The sequence below is a fragment of the Dermacentor andersoni genome, chromosome 1 (assembly GCF_023375885.2).
Source record: "Dermacentor andersoni chromosome 1, qqDerAnde1_hic_scaffold, whole genome shotgun sequence".
Classification (NCBI taxonomy): Eukaryota; Metazoa; Arthropoda; class Arachnida; order Ixodida; family Ixodidae; genus Dermacentor; species Dermacentor andersoni.
Genome location: NC_092814.1, coordinates 403,512,333 through 403,526,209, shown reverse-complemented (window position 1 = coordinate 403,526,209; position 13,877 = coordinate 403,512,333). Strand labels below are relative to the sequence as shown.

Here is a 13,877-nt window from a genome sequence, read left to right as displayed (position 1 = left end):
TTGTAGTTAGAAAATCTGCCACACAGCACCTTTAGCCCAGAGAACTCTCGTTTCACAAAAGAGGAAAAACTATGTAGGCACTAAAAAATTTACATATTTTTCGTGCTTAAGTAATCTTGCTGGAAAGAGAAAATTAGCAATAATGCTCCTGGCTTAAACCTTACTTAAAGCACGTCTATACTTGGAAAGTATTGTTTCAGTCTGAAAAATGTTTGCCAGTTATGCTTCACATCGACTTTCCAAACTTTTCAGAATGCTTCGCGACTACATTAGTGTACAAAATAACAGGTGTCTTGTGCGTTTGCTCTGCATTTCATTTGCTTCCCTAATTCACCTTTGCAATATCCCTTTTTTTTTTCAAGGCAAGAACTTGAATTTTCGTTCATTGGAGCTTAGTACTGAACATTTATTTCTGTATGTGGCTCAAAACACTGCGAGTTTAACTCAGGCTCTTTGAGCGCCGCTATACATAGTTTCTTCTCTAATAAGAACAGATTTGATCAATACATATATTTCACATACCTTTGTGGGAAATGCACATGTTCTTGTACTTACCAATGTGTTTGGTGATTGTGCATGTTTAGATTTCATGTGATTTATGTATCTCTTGTACTCTATTGTAGAATGCAATAAATGTTTACATTTTTCTTGAAAATGCAGCATATATCTTACCAGTCCTTGTTGCATGTTATGTGGATCTGGTAATCATGGTAACCGTTGGTGTTGATATACATGCTCAAAAGTGTCAAATCTGCTAGGTTGTATTTGTGCAGCGAAGACAGGTTTAGCAATATACAATACACCATGAATTACTAATATGTAATGCGATCCACACGTATAGGTGTTGTGTATGCCCATCGAAGCTTCAAGGCCGGCTGATGGACGGTGCATTTGGTAGCCGAACTTGAACCTTCTACCACACGCGAGAGTTACGTGTGGATCGCCGTACATAGTTGTAGTTGAAGGCGTGTACTGCCAAACCTGCCTTCCATACACACGAGAAATAAAAGGGTGTACACCCTTCCAACACCCACATAGATAGGTGTTAATGTGGACTAGCACCCTTGCACCCTAAATTTATATTGCTGGACACCCTTCCTCTAGGGTGCATAATGGCACCCCAACTGTAGGGTGTAGACAATCAGCACCCTTAGGGTGTTCGTCTGGCGACAAACTGATTTACACCCTTAAGGGTGTTAAAATGTTTAGTGTGTAGTTTCTATCGTAAAAACCAGTGTGAAACCAGTGCGTTTTTTGGCACTGGATCGCACTGGGTACGCTGGCGCTCGCTGGGCCTCACTGGGACACCAGTGAGGACGCTGGATAAGAGCTGGGTCACACAGGAAGAGACGCTGGTTCCACTGCCATGACGCTGGTGCGCACTGGTGTGTGCTGTACAGGCGCTGGTTCTCGCTGCAGTTCGCTGGTTCGCACAGGAAACTGCCCTGGTTGTTTGTGCCGCGCTGGTTGCAGTACGCAAGGACGAGCGCTGCTGAATTTTAAATGCTTTATACAATTTTATCGCTTGATACTAGTCTCTTGTCCTAAATAACGCTATATCTTGGAGTCATAAAACCCTATTTCGTGTCGCAGCTTGGAATAAAGATGCGCTAGCTGCCTTGTTTATTCATGGACATTTGACACTGAAGATCACTTTCGTTTTCTTTTCATTTTCCCTTTTGACTGGGCGGAAAACTAAATTCTTGAACGAAACCACGCACCCGCAGAGGACGCCGCATTTTGTAGTACAGTTCGCACATAACATATGACTGGGAGTTATCGCCGTTGTCGCAGTGTTGTGGAGTGGACATGAAAAGCAGCAGTCATTCAGACGCGTGCGAACGGACCCCGAGTTCGAAGCCTATCGCTGACTGATATTATCGCACCGATAATATAGCTGAGGTGATTCGTGCGCTTCAACTTTCCTTTGTACTAAAAAACGTTCTGAGGCTCAAATACACACATTTTAGGTTTCGCCAGCTACTCGCGCCGAAATCGCTCCCCACCGAAGCTTAGGCCTAGCGTATCCGCCGAGTCCGTCTTCACGCTATCGGCGCGTCTAGGCTCAGGAATCAAGCAGTCTAACATGGATAGATCACTCTATATTTCAGCCTTCGCATCAGTATTCTTAAATAAACAATTTTTTCCATGTCTACAGTGCCTGCACAAGAAGCGATGACTGCCGATGTGTCGCGTCTTAAACACACGTATATTTGCTATCGCCGAAGGCTCCCAGCACTAGCCTGCGCTTCTCTGACGAAGATATATGTTAGACAGACGTGTTGACTGAAAGGCACCACTGAACTAAGAAAACTTTGCATATCCACCGCGTGAAGAACAAGAAACGGCTATCGGAATCGGCAGTAACAGCCCATAGAGCACCCGGCTCGGCGGTTCATTTAGGACTTTTTTCGAAGTTAAAATACCAATCGCAAGTGAAAACCGATGTTGTGAAACTTCCGAGCATGCTACTGAGTACGGACAGCAAATTTTTGTTTGCAGTACAGGCGTGAGTTTTAGTTGCTGGGCGATAGCGCATCTACCATGTCTCTGCGAGACGTAGCTCTGCTAAACTAAATCTGCTTCTCGATTTTGACATGGCAAATTATCCGCTTCTGTCACAACCGCTGGCGTAGCGCAGCGGTAAAATGACGCTCTTGATATCTGTAGGTTGGACGATCGAATCCTTGTAGGCGCTGGCTTATCATTACGTTTTTTTTTTCTTTTTTTTGTTGCACTAAAACGCTCTTTGGTTGGTTTCTGTACTCAAGAAAATATATACGGCGTCCAGGCACCGCATCTTTAACGCGCTAGAGCTGTTCTCCGCACGAGTAGCCAGGTGCGCTGCGCCTGCCCAGCGCCCCAGCATCCAGCGCGCGCACTGGGACCCAGAGGCAGTGGGTTTTGCAATAGGATAGTAAGGAAGATTTAGATTCGCAAACGAATGAGACCAATGGCATGCTGGCCACGCTCACTAAGAGCGTGCAGTAGTTACAGCAAGGCTTAGGACAGGTGCAAGTCGCCCTAGAAGACCTGAAGAGAGGCCTAGGCGCGCTGGCCGATCGCATGGACGCCATCGAGCGTGTGGTGATCCCAAATGATACGTCCGTAACTCCGATGCTGGTCGTTGTACCGAACGCCTCGGGGACTATAATCAGGGCTATGAGCATATCGGCGCTTCAGAGTGGGGCACGCTTTTTACGTGCACCTGTGCTTACAGAGGATACACCGGAAAATTTGTCTAATCATGGATAGTTACAAAGAGGAGTTCAAAATTTGGCAATTGAACTGCAGGGGGTACTCCAATAAGAGGCCTCCGTTGCAGCAATGTTTTAGATAGCTAGCTAACAAACCACAAGTAATAGCATTACAGGAAACCCTCGTCTCTACGGCATCCCACTCTGGTTATCGGGCCGTTTCCGCGCAGCCCGGAGGTCAGGGAGTATGCACTTTAGTTGACAGGGCGCTTACACACTTGTCTCACGACCTGAAGCTGGGGAGTTCAAGGTCGAATACGTCATGGCGGAGGTTCTGCTCAACACGAGACAACGCAACCAGCGGAGACACAGCGTGTTTGTACTGAACATCTACAGCAATCCTAGGGACTCACGACAGCAGTTCAAAACGATACTCAAGAAGTCCGTCGACCTGGCCGGCACCCATCCCCTGGTCGTCATCGGGGATTTCAACGCACCGTACGGAGTGTGGGGGTGCGTCTACGACACGAACAATGGCCGGGGTCTGTGGCAAAATGCCAACGAAATGGACCTCACGCTCATCATGGACAAGGCGTTCCCTACCGGAATGGGCAATTCGGTGAGCCGGGACACCACCCCCGATCTGGCGTTCGTGAAGAACGTCGAGGGAGCCGAGTGGAGTAACACCGCAATGGATTTTGGTAGCGACCAGTATGTGCTCGAGACCCGCTTCGAAGTCGCCCGAAGTAAATCCGGAGATTTCACCATCATGGACTGGAACCTTTTTCGCAAGCTCCACGGCAACGATAGCGCACCCGTCCCCAAAGAGCTGAAAAATTGGTGCGAGCGAATCAAGAGTGACACCGAGTCATCTACTAAGAAAATCGTCCGCGACCTGGAGGTAGAAAAGATGGACAGCAGACTAGCCCATCTGATCGAGGCCAAGCAGGTGCTGCTTCTCCGATGGAAGGGGCAACGGTTTAACGGAAGATTGAGGAAAAAGATCTCCGAGCTTAACAAGGCCATCGAAGATCACTGTCGGACCCTCGGCAAGCAGCAATGGGGCGAGGTCTGCGACTCGATCGACGGGCAGATGCGTACCGGGAAGTCCTGGGGCATGCTAAACCATCTCCTCAACGAGGGCAGCACCAGATCCAGTCAGAGACACACGCTCGCCAGAGCCCTGCACGAAGCTACCACATCCTGTTCTGGGGACGAGCTGGTTGCCAAGCCCATGGAGAAGTACCATCCCGTAAAGCGCGGAGATGAGGAAGACCGGTTTCCCGACTACCTCGGCCCAGCCCGTCCGAAATTGGACGAAGACTTCACCTTGCGGGAAATTAGACAAGCCATTTCTTGCGCTCAATGGCAAGTGTGCGCCAGGTGCCGACAGAATCACCAACAAGATGCTGCGGAACCTTGACGACAGTTCGATCGGATACCTCACCGAGAAGATCAACGAGACGTGGAAAAACGGCAGCGTCCCAGAGCAATGGAAGACCGCCAACGTCGCCCTTATCCCCAAACTCAGCAAGGCTCCGAACGTGGACAACCTACGACCCATCTCTCTCACCTCGTGCGTCGGGAAAGTGGCGGAGCACGTCGTCCTCAACAGACTAAACATATATCTCACAACATAATTGGCTTCCGTACCAGCCTCCCGTCCCATGAAGCCATGAAGATGTTCAAACATCAAATCATTGACGGCAGTACCAGGGACACCAGGGCCCTGCTCGGACTCGACTTCAAGAAAGCGTTTAACAACGTTCTCCACGAATACATTCTGGTCTCCGTCGCAGACCTCGAGCTGGGCCCCAGACTATTTAACTACGTCCGTTCGTTCCTGACGGGGAGGAAAGCGAAGCTGGGGATCGGCGACTTTGTCTCCGAGGAGGTGCTCCTGGGCCCACGGGGAACGCCGCAAGGCTCGGTCATTTCGCCTGCTCTCTTCAACATCTGCATGATCGGCTTCTCGAAGAATCTGGCCCAAGTTGAAGGTATCAAACATACCATCTACGCTGATGAAATCACGATCTGGTGCACCGGAGGTAGCGAAGGGCAAGTGGAAAGCGTCATGCAAGAGGCGGTAGACGTCACGGAGTAGTACCTGCTACCCACTGGACTCAGATGCTCCCCGACCAAATCCGAGCTTCTGCTTTATAGAAAGGAAAAAGGCGGCAGACCCAAGGGCTTGAAACCGGTCTCGGAAAGTGACATTCACCTGTTCACTCGGAGCGGTGACCCGATTCCCAGGGTCGACACCATCAGAGTCCTAGGTATGTCCATCGAATCACGAGGCGGCAACGGCACTGCGTTGTGCAAGATAATTGCGAAGACCGACAGTGCTTTTCGCCTTGTGCAAAGGGTCACGAACAGACATCGTGGTCTCAAGGAGGACAACCTGCTTCGGCTCATCAACGCCTTTGTGCTTTGTCACTTCACCTACACGGTGGCCATGCACAACTGGCTTAGAGCCGAGCGGGAAGAGCTTAATGCCCTTATTAGAAAATTCGTCAAGAGAGCCCTTGGGCTGCCCGTCAGAGCGCATACCGAGGATCTCCTTCGGCTCGGCGTACACAACACCATGGAGGAAACAACCAAGGCTCAGGAACGGGTCCAGCTAACTCGGCTGTCCACCACGCCAGCCGGCAGGCGTATCCTCAAGGAGATCCGACTCGCACCAATCGATAACATGACTGAAAACACCCAAATCCCCAGAGACATACGGAAGAAGATCGTGGTCGCTCCATTGCCCCGCAACGTTCATCCCGTTCACAACGCAGGTCGTCGCAAGGCAAGAGCATTGAATATACTGAGGCAAATAAACAAGGAAAAGATCGAAGGAAGCTTCGTGGACGCAGCTGCATACCGAGACGGCAACGCTTTTGCGGTTTGCGTCGTGGACACGCTGGGCAAAGTCATCAACTGTGCTTCCGTCCGGACGACGAACCCAGAGGTGGCCGAGCAAGTGGCTATTGCACTCGCCATGCAAGACGCTCGCAGAGAAAGGGTGTATAGCGTTTCCAAAGTGGCCATCACGGTATTCCAGAAAGGCCGGGTAGCCCGGCAGGTAATTCACATGCCGAAAGGCGCCAAACACTGTGACACCTCCATACCTTCCATCCTTTGGTTCCCTGCAAACGTTGGGAGGATTCAGGGGGTTCCTCTGAACCTCAACGAGTCTGCCCACGAGGCTGCGCGTGACTTAACCGACCGCGCTGTCCTCGGATTGGTTGACTCTCTCCCTGGACACAGAGACGCTCCTATCACGCACAATGAACTTACTAAGTTCTTTTACTTAGAAGGGTTTTCCCGCCGCCTCACTCCAAACTAAGCAGGGCGCAGGCGGTCACGCTCAGACTCTTGCAAACGAGCTCCTACCCAAATCCGGCGTCCCTTAACAGCATATATCCAGAGATTTATCTGAATTGTTCTTGCGTGGCCTGTGGTGAGGTAGCTAATTTGCCGCATATGCTCTGGGAGTGCGGGTTGCATGGCCCGAAGTTCACCAAGGAAGAGTGGGACGCGCTCCTGTGAAAGTGCCGTCTTTGAGGACCAAATCCTGGCCTTCCTGATCGCCCGAAATCGGGTCGGCAGACTAGATCTGTCAGTCCCGTCGTGGGTTTAGCCGGGTGTGCGTTTTATCACGTTTTGCTGGACCTATTAAAAGTTTATTCACCCACTCACTCACTCAGCCACACGTGTTCGATCGTTCAGTCTATACTTTTGCATGCGCAGTACAACACACTAATCACAGCACTTTCGTACGTTTTCATGAGCACAATGGTGCGAAGGGCTCCCGCCCTCACTTCGAACAGCAGGGAGCGTCCCAGACTTGTCGCACATCCGCGTGGCGGCAATGTTGCCTTTGTGTTGACGGTACAGAGCGAGTGTTGACTCGTCATCTTGCCATTGTCGTCACCTGCGTCCCTCGTCTTCAGTCACCCGTCGACGCATCTCGTGCAGGTAAGACTTTTCGCCCTCGATGTTCAGCGGTTCTTTGAATTATTGTTCAATTGAACGCCGCTGAGCCGTGTCCGGGGAAAGGGGGCTCCTGGGGGTTGAGCCGATGCCGGGTGTTCGGACCTTTAAGGCCCCCCGGCGGAGGCAACACACCTCTTTGGCCTCTGCTTCACGTAGACGGCACCCTCGGACTGACCCACCCGGGGGAAATCGGTAGTCGCCTCTTCCTGTCTCTCTCTCCTCAAACCTTCGTCTTTATCACTCACTTTTTGATCTTTCCTGTCTTCATCTCTCTTCCATTTACTTCCTTTCTCCACGGCGGAAAGGGTTAACCTTGTGTGGCTATCCTACCTTGGGTACATCATATTTGGCTATGTGACGGCGTACGGCTGGCGTCGTGCAGGCTTGAACACAAGATCTGCCGCGTCCCCTTGTTGGGCTCCGTGGTGGACGATCGGCGCTGTGGCCGAACATACACAATTTCCTATGGCAGCGCAAGCCTCTGTTGTTTATGACCGGCGTCTGAAGAGATGCCGCACCAAAGTACCTTTCCAATTCTCCTTTCGAAGCAATGCTCCATCTTTCCCCAAGTACTATGTAATCCACAGCGAAACCAAAATTGCCAGTAAGAAAGCTATCTCCATTCCTTGTCGCCAAATGCCTGAAAGATAAAATCGTACCGACATACAAAGCCTCCAAGATGTCTAGCGGAGACCTCCTCCTAGAACTGAATGATAAAGATTAAGCAGAGAAGCTCTCTGAACTTACCAGTATTGACGACGCGACAGTGACAGTTTGAGCTCACAGAACACTTAATACATGCAGGGGAGTAATATCTGAAGATGACTTTATTGGCTTAAGCGATGAGGAACTGCTGGAAGGTTTCCAGGAACAAAATGTTACTAAGGTACAAAGAATAGTAATCCGCAGAAACGACCAAGAAATCCCCACCAAACATGTTATCCTTACCTTTGGAACAAGTGTAATGCCTACTTCACTCGATGCAGGTTATGTTAAAGTCAATGTGAGACCATATATCCCGAACCCCAGACGATGTTTCAAGTGCCAAAGGTTTGGACATGCTTCACATGCATGCCGAGGACAAACAACTTGTGCTAAATGCAGCTCCAACGATCACCAATCTGAGAATTGCACTTCTTCACCATTTTGTGTTAACTGCAAAGGAGACTATCCAGCCTACTCGCGGTCTTGCCCATGCTGGAAAAAGGAAAAAGAAATCATTGCGCTCACTGTAAAAGAAAAAAAAATTTTCGTTCTTTGAAGCCAGAAAGCGGCTACCGTATCTTCCGGGAAGAAATTATGCCGATGTGACGCAGGCGGGGGCAGCGTCACAGAGGCCTCCGGAGTCCGAGCCCACGCGCAGTGGTGCCGCAGTGACTCCTCCCGCCCCCGTGGTGGAAACAGTCAGTACTGCTCCACCCTCTTCAACGGCCGTGCAGACACCAGTCCCTCAGGGCCCTAAAATCAATCGAACCCCAAGGCCCGAGGCACGTGTCTCGGCGCATAACTCTCGGTCCTCCAGCGCCTCAGAGAGAGTGATGGAAGCCGACACAAAAACGCCGGTGCATTGACACCGAAGGACAAGCGCTATCTCGAGCGCGGTAAGAGGGACAAAATACCAGTAACCACTACAAATAAGAAAGCGATAACCTAAAGGTTATCGCTCATTTGTATTAGCCTTTTTAATCCATGTCACCTATAATCCCACCTCTTACTCTTCCGTAGTGCCATTTCTGACCTTTCAATTTCAAGATAGCTTTTATTATCCATTGGAATTCTAGAGGGCTTTTACACAGCTTAAGTGAAATCAAAGAGATGTTAAGTAACTTCTCTCCTGTGGCCTTGTGCTTACAAGAAACAAACTTAGGCGAAAAGCACAAGAACGTTTTAAGAGGCTTCACTGTTGTACGGCGCGATCGTACTCAGGCGAACCTGCTTTCGGGTGGCGTAGCTATAGTTCTACAGAGCGGCATTGCAGCTAGAGAGGTTACCATTAATACTCGCTTAGAAGCCGTTGCTCTCACGATTTTAGCACATAAAACCATTACAATTTTTTCAATGTACATTCCACCACATTCACATTTTACTGCAAAATATAAGGAGTTAGTTTTAAACCAGCTACCTAAACCTTTTTCAATAGCCGGTGATTTTAACGCTCATAACATATTATGGGGTAGTGAAACAACTGACACCAGGGGACAAGCACTTGAAGATTTTATCCTGACTAACTAAATATGCCTTTTCAACACTGGTGCGGCAACATACTGCTCCCCAAGCACAGGAGCTATGAGCTGTCTAGATCTCGCGCTGTGCACTCCATCTCTGTTGATCGATTTTAAATAGAATGTTATTAACAATTCGTATGGTAGTGATCATATGCCCGGCATTATTAAATAAAGATCTCCTTTCCCTACAGTACCATTAAGATCCCCCCGCTGGAAGCTCCATCTAGCAGACTGGCCTCTCTTCAGCGAGAAGGCCAGTCTGGATGACATATCAGATGATCAAACAATAGACGAAATGAATGAAAATATTATTGCCTCCATACTTGCTGCAGCATAACAGACGATCCCGCAATCCTCCGGCTTCTTAAGGAAAAAACTAAACCCTGGTGGACGAATGAACGTACACAAACTAAAAAAGCACAAAACAAAGCGTGGGCTATCTTTCGGCGATACCGAACACAAGATAACCTCCTACATTTCAAAAAAGCAAAGGCGAAAGCCAGGTACACGCGTAGGCAAGCCCAAAGACAGTCTTGGCAAACGTATGTATCCTCCATCAATAGATCAATAACATCCAAAAGAATGTGGGATCAGCTTCGTAAGTTTAGAAGCGAATACGCTCCTTATACGATCCCCATACTCTTAACTCCAGGTACACAAATGAATTTAAAAGAACAAGCAGACATATTAGGGCAGCATTTCCATAACATATCAAGCTCAATAAACTATTCCACTGAATTACAAAAATATAAACACTCAGCAGAAAAAAAACAAAAGCTCCCGACAACAGGAAGTTCCGAGAGATCATATAATGCCCCCATAACACTTCCGGAAATCAGCAGAGTACTCACTACTGGCAAGAAAACAGCGCCAGGTCCGGACAGAGTACATTACACAATGCTTGCACACCTATCTCCGAAAGCAGTTAAGATATTGCTCCGCTTTCTCAAAGCGGAGCACTCCGCTTCTCAAGTGAAAAAGACTATTAGTGTTGTCTTTACACAAAAAAGAGGCCTACAACCAGATCCCATCTTAAACTACAAGATGCCACACTACCCGTAAAACAAGAACACAAGTTTCTGGGTGTTCTGTTTGATAAAAAATTGAACTTTCTCGCGCACATAAATAGTATTAAAATCAAAGCGAACAATGCACTTAACATCTTAAAAATCCTCTGCCGGAAACGGTGGGATTCTGACCGGAAATGCCTTCTACGCATCTACCGCACTTTGGTGCGTAGCATATTAGACTACGGTAGCATTACATATGGTTCAGCCAGACTATCTTACGTCCGACGACTTGATCCAGTCCATAACTTAGGGCTACGACTGGCATGCGGTGCTTACAGAACATCACCTATACAGAGCTTACATGTTGAATGTAATGAGCCTCCTTTACAGTATCGCAGAGCGCTACTGACTTTTTCCTACATACTCAGAATCCGATCCTCACCACAACACATATGTTACAACATCGTCACACAGTGCAGCTCACGCTTACTTTACACAAATAAACCAAGCATGATTAGACCGCTTATCCTGCGATACGAGGCATACTGTCGGGATTGTGACATCCCTCGGGAAGTCCTCCAGGTTGCCAGAAAGCCAGAACGTTTACACCCGTGGTGTGATTTTATAGCGTTATGTGATTGGACACTAACACATTGAAAGAAAAGCGACACACCACATGAACACATTATACAAAAATTTTGCACTCTTCAAGACAAGTATATAAACTACATGGAATTTTATACTGATGGCTATAAAACGAAAAAAACACGTGGGTGTGGGGGCCGTAACAGCAAATTGGGAAACAAGTGTTCGACTACCTCAGCATGCCTCTGTTTACACAGCCGAAGTGTACGCAATATGGACGGTAGTTCAAAAGCTCATTCCTGACAAACTTGAAAACACTGTCATATACAGAGATTCATTAAGCGTACTGAAGGCTCTACACATGAAATCCCAAAGTGAACCCTTGTTAGGCGATATTTTGAACGCATTATCGTAAAACAAATATGGCAGATCAGTTACGTTTTGCTGGGTACAAAGCCATGTTGGAATATTGGGTAAGGAAGCAGAGGATAGATGCGCATCAATGGCAGCGTACAAAAACATTCAAAATACAGCACTACCATATAAAGGCAGTGTAAATGCGATTCGGAAGGCCTTGACGTCAAAATGGCAACGCGATTGGGACAATTGTTTAAGCAACAAGCTTCATCTAATTAAACCTGTAATTGGCGAGTGGAAATCATGCAGTCACCAGCAACGATTCTACGAGGTGATCTTGTGTCGACTTCGAATTGGACACACACATCTGACGCACAATTTCCTTCTCCCAAAAGAAAACCCGCGAACTTGCGAAAAATGCAATGAAGCTCTTACAGTCATGCACATCCTAATAACATGTCCACACATCGATACACTGAGACGGAGGTTTTTACACAGTCCGTATAATTTGCACATTACATCACACCCTGCCCTATTACTAGCAGATGACCCCCTAGTGACATTTGGTAACCTCTTCGACTTTTTAGAAAAAACTGGTTATTTACCCGAACTATAATGTAATGCAGGTTTACCTGCCCTAACGTTCTGTTTTATTTTGTCTTGTGACTGGCGCAGCATGGCCTTAGTTGCCTTTGTGCCATTAAACCCAAACTAAGTAACTAACTCGAGCACGGAACTGGAAACGCACACCCTTTACCCTCCTGCCCAATGTTCTAAGCTCATGCCCCACCGGCATCCAACTGCCATCAAACCATGCCATGCCACCTCCGCTTCTGCATGTTCAGCCTTTGCACGTGTCACAGGACATCTTTTGTTCAAGAATAAAATGGTTGACATAGTTCATTCTGCAGTGTAGTTTTTTATTACTATTGGTCGCTTCTCTCAAATGAAGCTCGGGGAGCCGCTGCGTCAGATGAGCCACAAGGCTGGGCGGCGGAATCAGAGCTTCCATCAGAGGCCGAGTCGCACTCCAGGTCCAATGGGTTGGGTGTGCAGTCAGCGGAGGTGCTAGCACTCCTGGTCATCTTGAGTTTCTCCAAAGCCTCGATGTCGATAAGCTCCTCTCGCCTCAGCTCTTCGATGGAATGCAGACGCTCACTGTTCTTCCGCCGCATGGACTCGATGTAGGCGGTCGTCCACTCGAGGATCCGAGCCCGTGATGCCTTCTGCAGCTGCAGACAAGTCCCGGCGTCACGCAAGCTCGTGGAAGTTTGTTTGACAACGTTGCTCCTATGCCGTTCCACGTCTCTGTGGTGCGCTCTCTTGACAGCCTTGATATCGACATCGCACTTTTCGTCGCTCATTGAGCTAATTCTGCCAGGCAATTCACAGAACAAAATGGCGTTGCCTGCAGTCATAATGGCCGTGGCAAAGCAGACACTTTACAAGGGAGTCAGCAGCAACAGGCCAGGCAGAGAATACAAGCACGTGCAGTGAAGTAGAGTCAAGAACGTGGCACGAGGCAGTTAAAGAAACGGTCAAAGCGCGCGACGCCAATTTTTACCTTCATCGTCTTCTTTCGTTTGTTTTAAGGAGTGCTTCGTTCATTAAAGGTTTTCTTCCGTATTTAGCAAAGAGAAGAGTCTTACTTTCAGCCTATGCAAACGCTGACTTGGTTCCTTACTTCATACTTGTCATGGACATGGGCACACACCCCACCTTAGGAGATCACAGAGTTCCATGAGCCTATAAAACTCAATTTCTCTCGAGTAGTCAAATCAATACGCGGAGTGTGCTTTGAATTTTACACTGTTACCCAATTGAATTAATGCAAATTATCAAACAGCACAGTGTTGAGGGTGCGGGACGTGTTGAGGCAACATCCTGCATCCTAGCATGAGGGTTGGAGGCCATAAATGCTAGAACATCCGTGCGTAGGCTAGGAATCAAAAGAGGCAGACCTCCGGCACTGTTTCTAGAAGCTGCTGGTCTATCTGAGGTTTTCATGATTTCTGGTGATAGTCGATGCGTTTGGTCTACAGCCACGCTTCGATGACTGGTATATATTCGCGGACTTCCTCATGTTGCCATTTGCAGCTCCCTAGGCAAGGATCATCTTTTCCTTTTGCTCATTAGAGAAAGACATGGCGACTGGTACTAAATGACGAGCACCTCTAAATCTTTGCACTGAAGTTATGAATTCGCTTTTGTGGTGATAGGTTTGGTGTTAGAAAAAAAGAAAAACATCCGGTCACATTATTCACGCAAAGATAACAGATATATTACAGCTTGTTTCCAACTAACACCAACGCGACGTGTTACTTCGGCCGGGGCGGGGCAGGAAAGGCTCTGGGGACCAGCTCGATCACGATGTTTTCCTTTATTTCGTTCTGACTAACTCAGACTGCGCTTGTTCGAGGGCGCTGCTTCACGATGCGGTTTGGAGCGCAGTTACGTGGCATTTTTTATATTTCGCGGGTTTTATTTATCAGTCGGAAAAATTTATTACGTAATTAGTA

General features: G+C 48.1%; 1 protein-coding gene across 1 annotated transcript; it reads right to left on the bottom strand.

The window, feature by feature from the left end:
• Positions 1 to 12,284: 12,284 nt before the first annotated feature.
• Positions 12,285 to 12,722, bottom strand: LOC126518667 (protein max-like). Its single transcript, XM_050168438.1, has one exon. It carries the CDS (start codon positions 12,720 to 12,722, stop codon positions 12,285 to 12,287), a length of 438 nt encoding a protein of 145 aa, XP_050024395.1.
• Between the last annotated feature and the right edge of the window lie 1,155 nt (positions 12,723 to 13,877).